Below are 19,009 nucleotides of genomic sequence, written 5' to 3'. Positions count from 1 at the left end.
TATATTTATATATTCTTTTTCAGTGAGAATCACTCTAATGAAAAATAAAAGAAATGATGCCATTGAGAAGCACACATGCACACAAACACACAGAAGTGTGTACCTTTTCTCTTAGCCCGCAGTTCTTTCAGAGGCTTAAGCAAGAACATGGCTTCTGAGGAAGATGTATTCGAAAGACAAGAAAAACAAAGTAGCCTTAGCGCTCCAGATCTCCCTTTGCTCTAGACATGCATTTGCCTGGGCCCAGGCAGAGGCCCCCCGTCAGGGGCCACGCAAAGACCAGCACAACCCCCAGGAGCCTGCCTGATACTATGCACAATGTTCCTGTTCAAAGATGAACTGGGAATGGGTGTATACTAAGTGCGGTTTCCTCTGCGCCCCTGCCCCTCCCCATCTCTCTTCTTCCCATACTGCAAATCAACTCAGAAAGCAGAAATAATTGCGTGCAAAATCATGACAGACTAGTAAAAACCTGTTACTTTTACTTCCTGGAATTGCTTTGAATAGGAAAACACAGGCGTATGAGGAGGTGAGAGAGGGAATGAGGGAGGGGAAGGTCCCTTTTGCTGTTGTTTTGTAATGACTAATTTTAGTATTGGATCATTCATTTTTAATACCATAAAGCGCAGTGCTGGCCCAGTATCCACTGGGGGACTGAGTTAGGGTTAAGAGAGCAAGTCTAGAGTTGGAGCGCCTGTGAAAGAAATACTGAAAAAGAAAATGGCACAAAGAACATTTTTGTTGTTGTGCTTTATTGGTTTGGCCAGACTTTGTTCCCCTCCATTACACAGCACACAAACTACTGTAGGCTGTGGGGAAAGGGGGCTGGTGTAACAACAGCTTACTCTATACCGTCTCTCAAACTTGATTGAAAAGAAAAAGAGAAGAGTGGCACAAAGAGACAGCTAATAATAAAAACTGTTTTAAAAACTGGTTCACTCACAGCAAAACATATCAAAAGTTCTTCAGAAAAGCAAGGAGACAAAAGAAAGAGTTTAAAGTTCAGGCTCAGCAATTCAGTGTCAAACCACACCATCCAGGAGGTAACTAGATACCTTCTGAGCTCAGAGTGACATCATAATCAGCATGTGTTCCGGACTCCTCTGGTCCTGCTGGAGGCAGGACAGCCTCGTCACATTTCAATTAAACAAAAACATACCCAACTCCATGATGACATTCCCAAAGAACACACATGGAGTAGTAGTTAGGGACTATGATTGTCTTACATATTTGTGATCTGAGAATTTAAGCTTCATTTTTTACTTTTTAACTGCTAAGGGAGCGGATGCAGACTCAGAAATTGCAGAATTTAGCTGAATAAATTATATGTAAAAATCGAAGACATTCTTCCAAGTCAGAGACCTGAGTCATGGCCAGAAAGGAAAAGATTTGGGTTAAGAAGTGAAAGGCTGCTGAAGGTGTTTTGTCTCTGGCTGCTCACCTGTGCCGGCTTTGCTCTGTGGGTCGTGGGCTGGAAGGGTGGCAGTGCCGTCTGGGTAGGCTGGTTTTCCAGGAAGGTCGTGCCTCACTTGGCCCCTGGGCATGGTGGAGGACTGGATGTATGGGCCAACCGCCGCCACCCGAGACGGACCTGACTGCTGTCCAGCTTGGCCATCAGAGGGCACCTGTACAGTCAACGGGTGAGAGAGAAAAATAAGAGGAGTCTGTTAGAGTGGCAAAGGTCAGTGAGAGTAATATATAAGATCCTGTATTACAGCAGCGAGAGAGAGAGAGAGAGAGAGAGAGAGAGAGAGAGAGAGAGAGAGAGAGAGAGAGAGAGAACACATTGATCAGACACATAGACTAACTTACACTAATAGATTAAAAAAAAATGGTAACCAAAACCTAATCTGATGTTTTTTTATTGATACAAAGAACCATTGAGATGAGTATCAAAGATTCAGTATACATTGAGGCACTAATCAACAGCACTAAAAGTCCATAGCAGCCCTCTGAGGCTGAAATGTAAATTAAAATTTAGATAATATGATTAGATAAATAATGGGGAGACAACTTTCATATTCTTAAGATTGCCGACAGTAGGGAGGCTAAAAAACAAACAAAACTCTGGCCTGAAGGTGGTGCCAGAGCTGGCTATAATGTTCCTCAAATCAAAAAGATTGAATGTGGCCAGTGTGGAAGTGTTCAAAGATTTGTAAGGTAGTCTTCTTCATTTTTCTAACCTTTGGATGGTGCTAGCTGGATGGGCATTACAGTAAGACACTGGTGAACTGTTTTGAGGTTTGTATAAAGTGACGTCTGGGACAAGTGGAATTTTAGGTTGTGTTTCTCTGAGGACCTTGGCTCTCTATAAATGCAACAAATTGGTAGTCCACTGAGATCTTAAATATTCATACCCTCTCATTTTGTAAGCAGCATGGTGCTTTTTTTTTTTTTTCTTTTTTTTTTTTTTTTTAATTGTAAAACATGCAATGGAACATCATGCAGTGGTTTTAATCCCCACTGGCAGTCCAGCCTCTTAAATCCTTTAGCTTAATTTAAGGCTTAATTAGAGCAATCTTGAAGTTAGAAGATTTTAACGTTGTCATAGATAAAACATTTTACAGAAGAAATGAAATGCCTATAAACAGACTGATTAACATTGACTTTAAACCTGGGTCAAGTACTTAAACAATCTTTCTAAAATACAGCTCATCCCCTGGACAAAAACCTACAGCTGAATTCATTACAACAAGCTGTCCCTTTAAAACAAGATAAATATGGCTCCCTATGCCCATAGAACTAATAGAATCAGATATGTCAAGTCATTCTGAAGAGATCTTACGTAACGCTCCAATACTAGTTTAGTTACCTGAAGATGAGTGTCTTTTGAAGCCCTCTCTTTACCAGGGTAGCCATTCTTGAAAAAAACAAAAGCACAAACATGCAATAGCAGTTCAAAATACCAAATAATTCCCTTTTTTTCAATCTATTATGAGCCTTTTCTAAATGTTTCCTGAACTATGTCACTAAGACGGTGCAGGATAACTCTAGGCCGGCAGCTCTCAGACTACCTCACTTTAGTCAGTGTGCTTATACGTGCTTGATGGGTGATGTCAGCCAGACGCTAGCTGTTTTAGAGAGAGAGAGCAGCTTGGATGGAGTGTGATGGAGAGTGCTAGCGTGAAAAAGGCCTACTCATTATGATTCCAGGCAGGGTGTGGGTAAATCACCTCTTCTCTAAGGCCTATTCAAGCCTGCACACACCTTTCTCTGTTCTGATCCTGTTTAATTCTATACTGTATGTCAAGGGAACATCAACGAGATGTTGGGCTTCTTTAGAGTTAGATAGGGTGCAAGTTGCTACTTTATCTAAAAGGCTTCCAGCAGAGCTTCAGAAGAATATATAAAATTTCAATTATTTTTTATCATTTATGTTATAACTTATAGGTCACTCTAGATCTTGTAAAGTAACGTAGACTAAACATGGCATGCTGCAAACTAAGAAGAATTTCTTTTGTATATACAACACAGAAGAAAAGAACATGAAGGCACTGAATGCAAAAAGCTTTGTGATCTGAGGTGACAAGTTATAAATCAGTATTCTATAATGAAAACAAGTGGTGAGGTTAATTGGTTGAATGTTAATTTGCTTGAAAGAAAGAAAGTTAATGGTGAAGGACAATAAAACACCTTATTAATAGTAGTTAAAGAAATGACTGCTTAGAGGACGGAGTTAAATGGCTCATGTTAACTAAGAGGGTTAACACATAAAATCATCCATCATTCAAGCAGAATGTTTATGTATTCTTTTTGGCCACCCTTACATTTTTGTTATCCCAAGATAAGCATTCAACCTCAAGCAGTAAGCATGTTAATTTTTCTTCCTTCGTCTCTGTTGACTCTTATTTACATTCCCATGGCAACCTGCGTTCAAAACAACTCCTGGAGAAGAGAGAGAGGTGCAGAGGAGCAGCGAGCCACCAGGCAGCGAACTCAGAGCCAAAACGTTAACACCTATTAGAGCTAGTACAAAGACTGAAGTATTTAGATTGCTAATTTCTAGTATGGGTTGAATCCAGTTATGTATTTTATTATAAAATGGGTTTTGAAAAGGCCATGTTTTTAAGTTAGATGGTTGTTTGCCTTAAGTCAAGTGATTTTTTGCCCTTTCCTGTTTCTGTGCAGCCAGAAAAGATAAAATCTTCTCTGACATTCCTGCCCTACTGAGATGTCAGCCTGCACTCATTACTCCTCTCTCATATTCAGAAGTTGTTTCTGCCAAATGGGATTGAAAAGACATCCGAGTTAACGAGTGGAAGTGTAAACTCAGATGCAACTCTGTGACATGCTCACAATAATGATCAAACCCCACGAGCTATCTCAGACGGAGAGATCGAAGAACGGAAAAAGACAAATAGGAGTGGACTCCTTCAAGTGAGGGGCTCACTAGTTTTCCCACACATGAGATAGTGAGGTTAAGGAGCCTTACATTGGCATGGGTGAGCTCTGAATGCCAGGGAATCTGAGGCTTCCAGGAATAAAGAGAGACACAAACAGGCCTTTATTATGTGGCCACTATGGGGAGCTCTGATCAAAACCATTTCCATCACTTATTTGCTTATGAATAACAGTGGCTCGACAAATTTAGTTAAAAAGTCACAATAACAAGTAAAACTACGTGAACACAAAGCACAAAATATAAAAGATGACACCTGAGAGGACTCTGAATCAGGTTTTGTGATTGTGTTTAAATTATTGTGTTGTGATAATACTTACAGGCAAGTTCTCCTTCTGCTGCAGTGCTGCCTTCTTCTTCCACAGCCGATCTCGGAGTTCACTGATCCGTTTGTCCATGGCAGCCACCTCCAGGTTGCGCTTGTTCAGGCCCTCTCTCTGCTGCTGCAACTTCGAGTTTTGATCGTGGTTGAGCTTATTCCTCAGCTGACCGCCAAGAAGGACAAGACATTAGGGCAAATAGAAGTTAGTGCATCATTTGTGCTCATTAAAACAAATACTGCCTTTGGAGCTGAATTTTGTTGTTGTTGATCTTGTCTTTATCTTAATTTTATTTCTGCACACCTGTAGCTCCTTGTATAGGCGGTCTAGTTCAGCCACAGAGCTCTGGTTGTCATTGTAGTTGTCCATTTTGCCGTTTTTGAGCAACTCCAGCTGTCGGCTAAGCTCCTCCACCTTAGACGCAGCCATCACTAGTTCTCTCTGCTTCTGCTGGAACAGGTTGTTCATCTGCTCTATTTCCTCCACTGGAGAGGGAGAGGCATGAAGACAAGAGGGAGGTGGGGAAAGGGAACCACAGGTAGAGGTGTGTGAAGATGATGGAGCCAGGGAGGTGAGAGACAGAATAGACAGAAAAGACAGAAAGACGGAGAACGCTAACCCTAGGAAAATCCAATACCCCACACTTCCAGTCATGCAATATTCCAAGCAGGCCTCCATTCATAAATTCACTACTTTCATGAGCTTTACCCAGTTTGCCATTACTGATGCGCTTCTGCTCCACTTGACCCTTGAGGGCCCGGACTTTCTTAAGCCGCGTTTCCTGGTTCTCAATGTTTTCTCGGAGGCGCTGCAGCTTCTCCTGCTCGGAGGCCTGCTGCTGCTGACGTTGCTCCTGCTGCTTCAAGTAGCGCAGCCGCTGCTCCTGATGAGACAAAAGAGAGGAGACAGGAAGTACAGAGGAAAAGTCAGAAACATAATTAAACAGACGTCTTCCTGTTAACTTTCATTTATGAGTAACCCATGACCAAGTGTTCTTTCCTCAACAGCTGCTGTCCAAGTGTCCTCAGGCAACTACCCACTCTGGTAAAAGGTTAGGGAGATAGCATTAAAAAGGCCTGTACTGTAACTGCTCCGGAAGGCAGCTGTTAGGGATGCTTTTTATATTAACATACCTGGTTAAATAAGGGTTAAGAAAGCATTCTGTGGCAATAAACAGTGTTAAACTTGTAAAATCAAGTGTTGAACTATGACGCAGCGTGTTATACACCTGTCAGAGCTCTCCCAAACAGGTTCTAAAAGAGCACAACACAGTCTCCTTTCAGGAAACATACCAGGTGATGTGTGCTGATGGTAATGCTGTTGTTTACTAGACTTGTATGCAAGTGTACATGACCGCTTGAAGCTACATTCCTTGGAATGCTATATCATCCTCAGGCAACAGGTGCTTGGATCAGAATGCTAAAGTGGGTCAAGGACACAGGTTGCAGCCTGCGGAGTATATCTAAATACATTTATAAAAAAATCTAATAAAAAAATATGTATGATCGGGAGAACGGAAACGTTTTATAGTGCCATAGCAGAACCAAAAAAATGCATAGGAGGAAAAACGGTCAGCCATGTATTTAATTATATCACGCCTGTTTGCTGTCTATCCAGCCTCCGGAGTAGGCTTAGAAACGCGACCTAAGCAAGAAAATACATATTTCAGATGAGTCCTGCACAGTGAGAATCACAGGCAGGCAGCTGTCTCAGGCTTCTCAAATTATAAACACTACACCTGCAGCCATCCACAAGTCATCTAACCTGTCTATTACAACTACCACATGCACTCTTGGCACTTTTATTTCCGTAAGTGCACTAGACTTGTTTAGTACCTTTGTTTTGTGTACAATCTCCTCACTCGTCCAATCACCCCCTCTTTAATCTTGCTCCATAATTTTGTCTCTCCTCCTATGACTTTGATCTCCGCCACTTAAACCTCCTCATCCCCGGTATCTACCCATCTCTCTCTCTACCAGTCACCCTCTCCTCTTTCATCTTGTACTCCATCTTTATGCACCTTGGAAGCAAGGAGCTGTTGTTGAGCTTCTATTTGTTGCTGCTGTCTGGCAGCCATCTCTTGTAGTTCGGCCAGCGTCATGTCCATCCGGGGTGTCGTCACCTGGATAAATAGAGGGACAAAGGACAAAAGACAACACATTCAATCCAGTATTGTAATACACGTTCTATCAAGAGTAATTTAAAGTGGAACTATTTTGCTTTTTTAAATTTTCGGTCATATCTATAATGTCACAATGTCCGATTTTTATGTTAAATGTGGCTTAAATAATGGAGGTAAACGGATTTCAGAAAAAGTTACATGCTAATGCCTCAAAGCTGTAAACACATTTTTGACAAATGTACTAACACATTGTGCCTTGGTTGTTTGTAATACTATTGTATTATAAATACAAAAACAAAAATGTTACATGCTAACGGCAGATAAATATGTAATCTTGGCTGCCAATGTTGTTAAATTCTCCCGAGTTTCAGTTCACATTTCTCTTGAAACATTACCAGTTATGTAGTAATTAGTTTAAAAGCCTTTTTCTGCCATTTTTGACAACATAAAGTGCTACTATATTCTCTTAGTGTCCACTGCTAACTACAGTAGCTGCGTGCTAAAGCCAGATAGCTGTAATCTTGACTGCCAATGTTGGTAATTTCTTCCACGTTTCGGGTCACATTACTGCGGGGATATGTCTGGTTGTGTAGTATTTGGTTTAGAAGGCTTTATTAGTGATTTTGCACAGTAAAAAGTACTGCTATATATATCCCGTAGTTCAGCCATGGGCAGTATGAGAAAAAAAAGAAGTGTTTTTCTAGTGTTTTTTTTTTTTAAAGCATGGAAAACATAGTAGTAAAAATCACAAAAACAAGAATGAACCTGAAAATGCTATTATAATAATAATAATAATAATAATAATAATAATAATAATAAAAGGTCCACTTTAAGGTCTAATACAAGACAACAAGTCTAGCCTTGAAGTCAAAAATGCAAAAGAAGCAACAGACAAAAATAAGTAGCATGATTAGTGGAGCAATCCCTTTACAATTCTATTCAAACCCTTAAAAGGCCTTTTTGTGATTTTAGAATTCATAGCAGCGCATTTATTTTCAAGTGACATTCTAAACTAGATTATTATTTAAACAGTCATGTCAATGTTATTACGCCTGGAACTTTTTTAAATTTGCATTTATACACTGTAGGGTGTTTTTGAATTGAATTAATTAGTTCCCCTAAGCAAATTATCAAGTTGGCTTGTTCAGTATAAAGAAACAACAAACTAGGTCACAGAATTTATGTAAATAGTAAATATATGCCCCATATGACATGAATGAAAGTGGTGGTGGTAACGCATCAAAACATCCTCTACTTGTACACAGTGTGGATCTAAGAGCCCAGAGCATCAACTAATACACAAAAAATCTGCTCATAGGATGTACCTTACCCCTAGAAGGCGCCAGTCTATGAAAATTACTACATCTCCCAATTGTGACCTATTTCCACTCTATGTCCTGGGGTTGTTCATGCATATGTACTGGGAATGCCCCGATGTGGTTAGGTTCTGGAAGATGATATCTCTCACTTTAAGTGACATGCTTAAAGTTAGGATTATAGTCTCTCTGATTTTGCTCCTACTAAATGGTGACTCCTGTTTAGATTTGTCTGTACAGCAGAGACTCATCTTATGGGCTGGCCTCACGGCAGCTAAGAACTTGTTGGCCTTGAGATGGCAGCAATGGGCCAACTCACTTCTTGAAATTGTTTCGATGGTGTGGTCCGTGGCCCGAATACATGGCGCCAGCATTAAAACAATCCGTGCATGGGATGAAACATACACTTTAATTAAAGAAACTGATTGAAGAAACCCTTTTTGGTTTTAGTTTTTTATTGTCTTACATTGTATGTGTGTGTTTTAAGGGGTAAGGGGCTGGATAAAGGAAAAGAAAGGGCCAAAATTGTGATGTGTAATGTTCTTAATCTCTTGTCTTTCTCAATAAAAACGTAGCCAAAAAAAGATCCTCTACTTGCAAGGAGCCAGGGAAGCTATGAATGTAATTATGTTTTAGCTAATGAGGTGCAGCAAAACGTCTGTGTAAATGAGTTTCAGGGCTTTTGTTCTCTTTAGATCAAAAAATAAAATAAAGTATGCAAAAGTATGAATAAGGTGTTGTCAGTGGTTTACTGGCTCAAGTAAAATATGGCATTAGGATAAAAGAAGTATAGAACGTTTTTTTTCTTAGCAAGATTCAATATTTATTATAAATTCCATGAAAAATTGATTGGAATTTGACTATGTTTGTCCTTAGTGTGGACAAAAAAAAATAAAAAAAATAATGAACAAGCCGAGCTGTAAATAAAACATTTGTCACAAACAATTGAAGCATCCTGCTGAATGCATTTCAAATACAAACTCACCCCATTCTCCATTCTTCTGTCTGGGGGACCCTTCACTCCATTTCTCTTCTGCTCTGAGCCTCTTGACCCACCTGAGTAACCAACACAATAGTAGAGTTCATCAGACATCACAATCTACTTCAGATCTTCGTCTAAGGCGACTGCCTCAGTTTAGTCCAAACCATGAAAAAGCATTAACATTTGCGGAGAACTCTGAAAAAATAACTGAAATGATAAAAGAACTTCCCCATTCCTTTTTGTTTGTTACTTTTCTAACATAAAAGGGTACACACTGTACAGCTTTATCTAGGCTTGCTGCAGAGGACAGTGTAGATCAGTAAACAGCTCGGCAAAACTGGCACTGGCTAGTGCTGAATGATCTTAGCTCGCTCTGGGAAACAACTAGGATCAGTGGTCTTTTCGACTTGCCGTAATCTCAGGATTTAACCTGAGTACATAACCGTCTGGCGGTGGGTCCCCCAATTGGGTGTACATGTGCTTGTTTGTGTACAGGAATGCACTTAAATTCAACCATGCTACTGGCATTTGACAGCTAAGGGAGGGAAAGGGGTGGGTGGGTGGGGGTCTGGCAATCCAGGTCACAACCTTAAAGCTTTGGCCCACAACCAAAGCCCTTTAACTTGCATAATGGTTTTAGGTGACCCTTGACATACAGCACCACATCTTAAATACATGCACTGGTTATGTGTTGGTATGAAAATAACAACATGCTAAAATTCAATAAGTCATATTGAGTGTGAGATTATTTAGCTAGCTCAATTGAGCAGAGAATATATTTTGTCCTTTCAGCTGGTGAGAAAGAACATGCTGGCACAGCATCAGGAAGTGTAAACATTTAATAACTCAGTACAACAGGACTGAGTACATCAGTATTTCTATAAATAATATTAAGACAACAGAAAAAGGCGACCGAGTGCACCTGTCCTTCAAAAAAATGCAGCAAAAAAATTTAAATAAATAAGGCAGTACACTACTGTGTTGCAAACACTGAGCTAAGTTAATAGTGTGGGAAAAAAGAGCAGGCTAAGATAACAGGAAGGGAAAACAGCCATCTAATCCCTTGGCCAGACTCAAGCTGAGAGGGGTAAAAAGGCTTAGTTACGCAACTAGGGGCTGAGAGGATAGCGCACGACCAAAACACTAGAGTTTTCATTCCTAAGAAAACTGAAAAGTAACAGGCTTATGACGATGTGACTGGGACACACTGGCCTTCAACATTACAGCTAAAAAAGGCTTTTTCAAGGATTTGAGGCCTGCTAATATTAAACCCTTTCCTGAATAAAGGCAGTCTTTATAGTACTACCTCCAAACCTCTATAGTGCAAGAGGAGAGGTGGTCTGGGTCATGCTCAGCCTCAAACTAGTTGTTCATGTACATTTCTTTTCAAGAAGCCTTAACGCCAGAGTGAATGTCTGTGCGTTTAGAAGCTGCAGGCATCTCTGGAGTTTACTACATTGGTGCCAAATGTCTGTCCTCTGATGATTGCCCTCTTTCAAACCCTGACTGAAGAGAGAGAAGTGACTATAGAAACCCTTGCTTCTGCTTCGTTTTCTGTCGTGTCTGCGGTTGGGCTGTGTTTTGTAGATGGACACCTACCCGATTCCCTGCTAGGAGCTCGATTGTGACGCAAGAAGAAGCGCACCTCCGCCCTGTGTTGTCCCCATCGTTGGAGCACATCCAGCATCCTCTCCCCATCACCTACAGCTCGTTCTGCAGACAGAATACATGTATGCGTCAGCACTTAGGTGTGAGATAAAGGCACACCCATAAACTAAATATTGACTTATTTGTTTTAATTATATTTTATTTGTCGAGGTTACAACGTGACACTAACAATGTAGGGCAAGTGTGCATATAAGGTTTGCTTTGTAAAATTCTGTTAAAAGTACTAGCCTGACACTACCGACCTACACTAAAGGGGATTTATTTCACCAGCACCATCTGCATGTAGTTTATCTTTCTGAGTAATGACCTCGGGGAAAACAACTGTGATGTGTTGTCAATTATTCCAGCTGGTACTGAGCCAAATGCTCATCAACCATTCCTCAGATATTTTCTTTAGCCTGCTTAAGATCACTTCATTACACAAATGGACTCACACATTACAGTCAAGTAGAGGTCAATGAAACTGATCTATTATAATGTCGTGACTGCAAAACAATTCAGTAATAACTGTAATATCCGGGTTATTAATAGCTTTAAATGTGACGCAAAATGTCATTGCTGTGTTTTCAAGGAGAGTCAGCAGTCTCTCTCTGTAGAGAGAAATGGCTGCAAAATGAGAATCTTTCAGACTAGTTGTGAAAGTACTCAAACACAATAATTGGCACTTTCTTCCCTCTTATGGCAGCATCACCATGGAAACAGCTACAAAGACTGGCTCCTTGAATTTTGATTCTAAATACCTCCCAACTCTCAGAGATGGGGGAAAAGAGGTAAGGCATACAATCTCAACCCCCCTCCTGCCACCTGAGAGACGTCTGGGTGCGTGTGTTTGTTACAGTGATTATGGGCTCTGCTTCATTTGCATTGCAGACCCAAAGGAGAAAAGCCCTTCAAAAAAGCAGTTGACCACAAAGCTAATCTCCATATATGGTCTACTTCAGAAAAGCAATTTCTCTCTAATTAAAGGAAGAAAACAAACAAGTGTCTGCAGAATGACTCCTGTCCCTTGGGATGCATCCATATTCCACAACCAAAACAACATGTGACTGGAAATCTCTTCATTGTGTGTAGATGGATCAGGGTAACGCTGGGTGAACTGGCACCGTAACTCACCAGATCCACGCCACATCTCAGACAGGTGGCAGTCTGTCTCCCCCGGCTGCTTGCACAGCTCCACCACATCCCGGCACAGCGTCTCCGGGGTAACGGGAACCTCAGTAAAATGCTGGTCATTGTTACTGAGGTACACTGTCAGGAACATCTGGGACAGCAGGAGGAAGAGACAGGCAGATTAGATAGAGAAGTGAAATAATAACACAAGATAGAGTGTGTGTGTGTGTGTGTGTGTGTGTGTGTGTGAGAGAGAGAGTCTTTCCACACTTTCCAGACATGGAATATGTAACATTGCTGGTGTTATTCACACAGGTAACTTTATGTTAATGTTTTGTTCGACTTTATTCAGACATGACAGCACAACTAAAACTTGTTTTGCCGTTGATGCCCAAGTGAACCATAAATGTTACTTGGTCCCACCTATCTTAATGGACACTGAAGTGGAATGTGAAAGCCTTCAGCTACCGCAAAAAAATAAACACATTGACACAGCAGAAAACTGAGCTGTCAAACAGCAAGCATCCCAAAAGCTGGTATTCCTGTCAAATTCCAAACTAAAACTATGGCAGCTTCTGGACTGCTTAAAACATTTTTAAAGAAATGCTGAAATCAATACTTAAAGGATACCTTTACAACCACTGGTAGTTAACATGAAAGTTAACAATTGTGTCTCTGTGTGTGTAATCATACACAGACGCTTAAGAGGCTTCCAGGGCCGTGCTGGAATATGCTGCCATCTGTAATCTGATTACACAAGAAGGAAAATGAGAGCTTTGATAAGGCCGTAACAAAAACAATATTATGAATTGACACAGGTGTTCTGGGGCATGGCGTGAATTGAACCTATTGAACCTCTTGGTTTTAGCCCCAGGTTTTGGCACAATGTAATGTCTTCACAGGGACTTCAATAGTGCTCCAATAAAAAAGCAGCAGCCCAAGAGTTAGAATTACCTGGAAAGTGTATAATTGTTAGACTAGTATTGTTTGTGTCCTAAACCTCCAGGTTGGACTGGCAGGTTTATCTATTCTCAGCAGGCTGCCGTGAACGGCCATGCCTACAGGGGCCATGGTGGGAACATCAGGTCAGCAGGGTCACGAGCACAAAAGACTTGGAGTGGGCGAGCATGCAGAGAAGCTGCAGCCATGATGCAGAAACAAAAGTATTTGAATTGCTTTTTAACTGTGGGATGCGCCGAGCAAAAGCACAACAGGCTTAAGATAAGTGGCTTTATCCCCCTTTTATACTTAAAATGAAGCTTACCGAGTGAGTGGGCAGGTTACACGTTTCCTCTAAAAATCTCCTAGCAACATAGACAACCAGAAAAGGTTAGTTTTTTTTCCACAGCGATTTGAAGACGGGAACAGGAAGTCGTGGTCTGACTCAAAGGACAGGAATCAACTGATTTGTTACATAGAGATGTAAATGAGAGATCCCTATCAATAGATGGCTTCAGCAGTGAGTCATCCTTGTTAATAATCTACAGTACAAAAAGCTGTAAACAGACACTGCCCCTGTGTTCCTCACTGGCCATAGAAGACCTAACAACTCTGTAGTAAAAGACCACCGCAGAGAACTGAGCAAAAACTATGACTTTTACTTTCCTGTCTGCTATAGTTTTACCATTGGTGGAATGTATCTGAGAACTAAACTGATATCAGTTAACATGATAAATTACACTGGCAGGGCCATTAATTAAAATAAAAACCTCAACTGGTATCAATTTCATCTAGCCTGCCTTTAGCAAAAAAAGCCCTTCAGAGATCAGCGCAGAGCAGCTGACATCATTGCAACTTCCCAGCAATGTGGGACATTCAAATGACCCTGTTATTATTTGGAAAGTAAAAGAGAAACAACAGAGCAGGGGGGTGGGGGACTGAAAGAGAGTGAGGGAACAGGACACATCAATGGAAGGGGAAAGAGTCTTGGGGGTTGCGATGCCTACACTGGAAGCCAATTCACTTCAGCACTAAAGTTAATGATCATTAACATTTAACATTAAAAAATGCTAAATAGTGTTAAGTTATACATTATTATTTATTAAAAAAACAAAAAAAAAACACAACAGATCACCAGAAAGCATTGTCTTAGTAGCCTTACACAACCAGGGAGCTGATTGGCACCAATTTAGTTTGCATATGACAAAAATATGCTACACTTGCCTTCGGTTTATCAGAGTGGATGAAGAAGCACAGCAGAAGCAACTGCTGAGTTGCACTTCCTGTCTACCTGAGACCAGGCAAAGAGATCGCCCCGGGGAAGGAGAAGGGGACGAGCTGCCTCTGCGTTCCACTATTATAACGATACATTTCTAATTCCATCACAGCATACGCTAAGTCAAAGCTGTCTCTCGGGGTTTAGGAGTGGTGTGACAGCTCAGAATTGCAAACTGACAATTATAGCTAGTGCCAAGAAGTGTGGCTGTCCACGCTGCAGCCTGTACTGTAGATATTCCCAAAGCAGAGCAGCTATAAGGCTAGGTCATTGGGGCTATATCTCAGGGATTAAGTTAATCCGCTATATACAAATACAGCCTTTAAACAGACTACTAGCTCAGTATTACAATAGTAAGCTTAAATTCAATAGCCTGCAGCTAGGCCACAGCCACCATGCCTTATGTTTAAAAGGGAATATCCTTGTGGGTAATCAAAGGTCATGGGCATCAGATTGGTTTGAAATGTGCTGGGGACAGAGACGCATATGGAAGTGCATTTCCAGAAATGCTGGATACAGTGCCGCATTCATTTTTTGCACAGGTCATGTTTTGAAAGACGCTGTCCTAGTAGATTACTAATGTAAATGAATCAAAACGTGGTTTAATGTAGTTCCTGCCTAAACACTGATCAATGATTACCAAATGTATCTCTCATATTGCTCTTCATAATCACTGAAAACTGTGAAAAAAATATATTATTATGGACGTTATCTTACATTAAGCTCTTCTGTTTCACATTTTCAGCAGCGCAGCGGAGTGGCCAAGGGTTTACTCCCCATGATTCTCCTGGGCTTTATAAGTCAAAATGTAAAAAAGCTTAACGTGATCTAATGTACCTAAGCAACAATCAATCATTACAATCAATCACCAAATTTCTTTTTTTTGACAGTTTTCAGCGGTTTTGAGGAGCAATATGAGGGAGAAATGTGGCAATCATTGATCATTGTTATAGGTAGCCTACATTAAACCACTGTAAGTTTTTTCCTCGCCATGAGCACCAATGAAAAAGAAAACGTTATGTGAGATAACTTCTACAATTGTTGGATTTCGGTTCAGCTTATTTGACGGGCTTGTGTGTTCGTGAAGATATGCTCATGAGAAATGTTGTGATAATCGTTTAGGTACATTAAACCACGTTAAGTTTTCCACGGTAAGCATTGTATGCATGTACCAGAGGAGCGTGTAGCCAGCGCAGCAGAGCGGCTGTGTCTGTGCCTGCCCTGTGGTGGAGTTTTTGTGGATTTGTTGGCATCTGTCGCTCAAGAATTATGTGTGTTTTGAATTTTTATTGTTTTAAACAAATGATCTTGAGATTTTCAAAAAGAGTGGTGGGTACAAAAAGATTCATGACAAAATCTGATAGGTATGCGTACCCACTGTCCCATGAAATCAACGCCTATGCCAAAGGCCCAGGAGTATGCAGGTGTTCATTCTCATGACCAGATCTCACAAGTTAAGTGTGTGTGGTTTGAATCTATAGAATTAGGTACTGTAGTGAGTTGGGTTGATAACAAATAAAAACTACACAGTCTTGAGTCTCAATGGCCCATGCTTAAGAACATACAGTATGTTCTAGATAAAACAGAAAGGTGTGTGTGTGTGTGTGTGTGTGTGTCTCTCAGAGATGAAAGGCTGTAAAATCAAACCCTCAGACAAAAGACCACGGAACATATCATAGAGAGAGAGAGAGAGAGAGAGAGACTGACTGCAGCTGGCAGCACCTACTTGACCTGCCCTGGTAAAGAGGACCGAGAGGTTGAGAAAGAGAAACGCGAATGAACAAAGATATACAGAAACTGTTGTTCTTGGCTTTGAAACAGGTTTCTTTGACGATGATTGTATCCTGTACAAAGGTAAATAATATGCAGTCCCTGTAGGGAAGTGCAGGACTATTTTGCGATACACTGTAAACTGAAGATATGTGCTACAAAGCCTACAGCCCCAGAAGATGCTGATTTGGCCCTTGAATGTGCAATTTAGATCCCTTCTTCGATTAAAGCCTGTGGGACCCTGAGGCAGATGCCATTGATTGCGGGTCTGAGCAGAACAGGCTTTTCCAGGATCCATAGTTGTTTTGACAGAGGACTCGAGATGACTCGAGTTTAAAAATCAACACTGTACCCGTAGCCAATTACACGAGGAATGCTGTGAGTGTGTGTGTCACTCCCACTGATCGTTCAGAATACGAACGTGCACTGCAGCAATAGAGTGGCAATGATGCAAAAGTATTCAGAGAGGACCAAGAAAAATTGAAAACAATTTAAAAGAATTTTGACAATGTTAATTCGATCAGCCGAGTAGCATTTCATTCCCTGTGTCCCACCTTGACAATCCGCTCTCTCCTTGTAAGGGTCAATTTTACTGTGTCTTAACATCATTGTCCAAATGCAACTGGTCCAATATTAAGTTAAGAGTGATCAAAACTGTCTGCCTCTGCAGTTTCTCATTTCCAAGAATAGACAAACCTCAAGGGATTGTACTGTAATGAAATTACTCTGTAATATCAGGATAACTATAAAATGAAAGCCAATCCTGTTACTAAGAATTCACATCAGTACAACTAAAAACACCCACACCAACAATGGCGTTTAAATAAAAAAAGAAATCCAATTCGATATCCTTACTGATGTTCCCTGTGACATCGGCAAGTAACTCATTTTCTACTTTTAAATGGTGCTTCAATTTGGGCTGTGTTTTTCATTTTTCAACAATTTCCTTTCTATTTTTCAGTACTCAAGTCAGAACCACAACGTGTTTAAGATTTAGGCACTATATATTTTCACACAATGCAACACTATTCCAACTATAGGGGTCTCTCGTGCATATTATACTGAGTTGCAGTGATCCCTGGTATATCTCCTGCTAAAAAAGGCTGATAAATATTAATCTATTGTGATCATTATTATTATTATTACTATTATTATTATTAGTAGTAGTAGTAGTAAAAATGTCCACAGTGTAGTTTACTACAAGCTAAATCACAAATTTGGTAAAGCTGCATTATGCTTCAATATTTCACAGTGTTAATAAATACTGTGCAAAACACTCTGATTAATTTACAGTTTATTACACAGTACATGTACATTTAATAAATAGAAACGTTGTTCTGACTATACCGCTGCTTTGGAAGAACATGGGCATAGTCAGATCAAATGAGGCAGAGTGTCACACAGACTTGATATAACACTCTGGAATTGACTAGCACATATACACTACATCTGATCTTATGACTAGGGGAGAAACAGGACAACTGGGAAAGTCAACAGAGGGAGGCAGGGGGACAGCAGCAGAAGATAACCGGGGCTAACGGGGGCTATGTCTTTGACCATTCTCTCGTCTCATCTGATGGCTTCCAGGCCTTCTGTCCACACACACACACTTTCAATTACACGTATTGCTGTGGTAAGCAAACGAGTCAACTAGGTCTTGTTAAGGGAGGGAGTCACCTGAGTCTGATTTCTGCAAGTTTGTCAGACACTGCAGCATTATCTTCCTGTTTAAACGTCTCCCTTCTCCCTGCCACAGCTTCAAGAGTTGACACCGTTCCAGCACAGCAGTCCTTCAAAAAGGCAAGGCAGCAGAAAACTCCCTTATGGCTTTATGCATTATTCCTCTTCATCTCACTCTCACTTTCTTCATGCTGCATTTGGGGGATGAAGGGGGCGAGGAAAGAAAAGGTCAGGGGCTACAAAAAGGAGAATGCCGGTGGAATCTGAAAGCATAGCAGCCTCACTCAGCTGCAACATTTAGAAGAAAAAAAACAAGCAGCTTGACACAATGAAGCAGCAGCGAGCTGTGACTCTTCGATCGGGACAACCTCTACTCTCCGTCTGCATTGCAGTCCTTAGCCTTACTTTACAATCTGCACTATTACAATAGTCTTCTGTTCCTTGTCTACGCGATGACACTGTTCCAACTTGTGCTTATCTGAAAGATAAGAGAAATGCAGGTCACAATGAAGCAGAAGGGAGAGGATGCATCCTTTTTTCCAAGCCTTCTTGACAGTTGGATGGAGTAATTCAGAGCAACGACAAGGTCACACCAAATTGGAGGCTATTACAGATCATCAACACAGGCTAAATTAGCTAAAAGTGCTTAAGCTAAATGGAATACTTTTTATTGACTTATCGCAAGAGGGAAACTAGAAGCCAAGAGGTAGCGATTCAAAATGTGGCAGACACAGTAATTGGCTTATAAAAATTAATGCAGGCTGGATGATGCGTAGTGTGCCGTTTAATCTGTCATATGCAAAATACACTTTGGTGAAGCAGGAGAGTGGCTTATTGGAAGAGACCGAGTACAAAAGCACCTTTCTAATGCAGGAACTTTTCCAGAAACCTTTTTGGGACTCAGGAACATTTGCCACCTTTTGACTAGAGGAACCAGGATCTAAATTCAGATCCAATAGTTTCCCACAAAACCCTGAACAAGGGGTGTAACTCACAGAGCATTTACTACTGGTTTCCAGTAGTAGCCATATAAGAACTAGACATTCTTAGATGTAACTAAATGTCAATACATTTTTAACAAAAGCTATATAGCAGATCAAAAACATCCTTTCAAATAGCAGTCTCACAGTAGTTAATTAGACTACTAAGAACCTTGGAACAACTGTGTTGTCTCTTGCAGAGAAAACGGCTTCCTGATATCGGTCTAATTCACCATATATTCAGATGGGTTGAAGTGCAGAAGGCACAAAGCTTCATGACTTAGTTACTGCGACTATTTAGTGAAAAAATGGCGACAAAGTTTCCTTGAACGGCAATTCCCAGACCCCCCTGTGTACAATTCTGAACCATGGCTTCCCTGTTCCCCATGGATAGACTAGTGGTTTAAGACCATGCTGTCATAATGCCCTTGCTTCTTAAAAAAATGG

At 40.8% G+C, this 19,009-nt stretch overlaps 1 protein-coding gene across 4 annotated transcripts in view; it reads right to left on the bottom strand.

Moving 5' to 3' along the window:
* Positions 1–19,009, bottom strand: part of tp53bp2a (tumor protein p53 binding protein, 2a) — a 31,655-nt gene that overhangs the window by 9,207 nt on the left and 3,439 nt on the right. Inside the window, exons 3-13 of one of the 4 annotated variants that reach the window (XM_034897661.1) lie at positions 11,921–12,068; positions 10,739–10,852; positions 9,143–9,213; positions 6,740–6,841; positions 5,428–5,602; positions 5,023–5,204; positions 4,720–4,884; positions 4,433–4,471; positions 2,813–2,860; positions 1,442–1,625; positions 104–154 (exon numbers count right to left, since the gene is read on the bottom strand). In XM_034897661.1, coding sequence (XP_034753552.1) covers positions 104–154; positions 1,442–1,625; positions 2,813–2,860; positions 4,433–4,471; positions 4,720–4,884; positions 5,023–5,204; positions 5,428–5,602; positions 6,740–6,841; positions 9,143–9,213; positions 10,739–10,852; positions 11,921–12,068 — 1,279 coding nt within the window. The remainder of the gene's footprint in view (positions 1–103; positions 155–1,441; positions 1,626–2,812; positions 2,861–4,432; positions 4,472–4,719; positions 4,885–5,022; positions 5,205–5,427; positions 5,603–6,739; positions 6,842–9,142; positions 9,214–10,738; positions 10,853–11,920; positions 12,069–19,009) is intronic. The other 3 variants (XM_034897663.1, XM_034897662.1, XM_034897664.1) reach the window with 3 other exon arrangements.

The sequence above is a fragment of the Etheostoma cragini genome, chromosome 17 (genome assembly GCF_013103735.1).
Source record: "Etheostoma cragini isolate CJK2018 chromosome 17, CSU_Ecrag_1.0, whole genome shotgun sequence".
Classification (NCBI taxonomy): domain Eukaryota; kingdom Metazoa; phylum Chordata; class Actinopteri; order Perciformes; family Percidae; genus Etheostoma; species Etheostoma cragini.
Note: the sequence above shows the minus strand (reverse complement) of the source record. Positions and strands in the feature narration are given on the sequence as shown.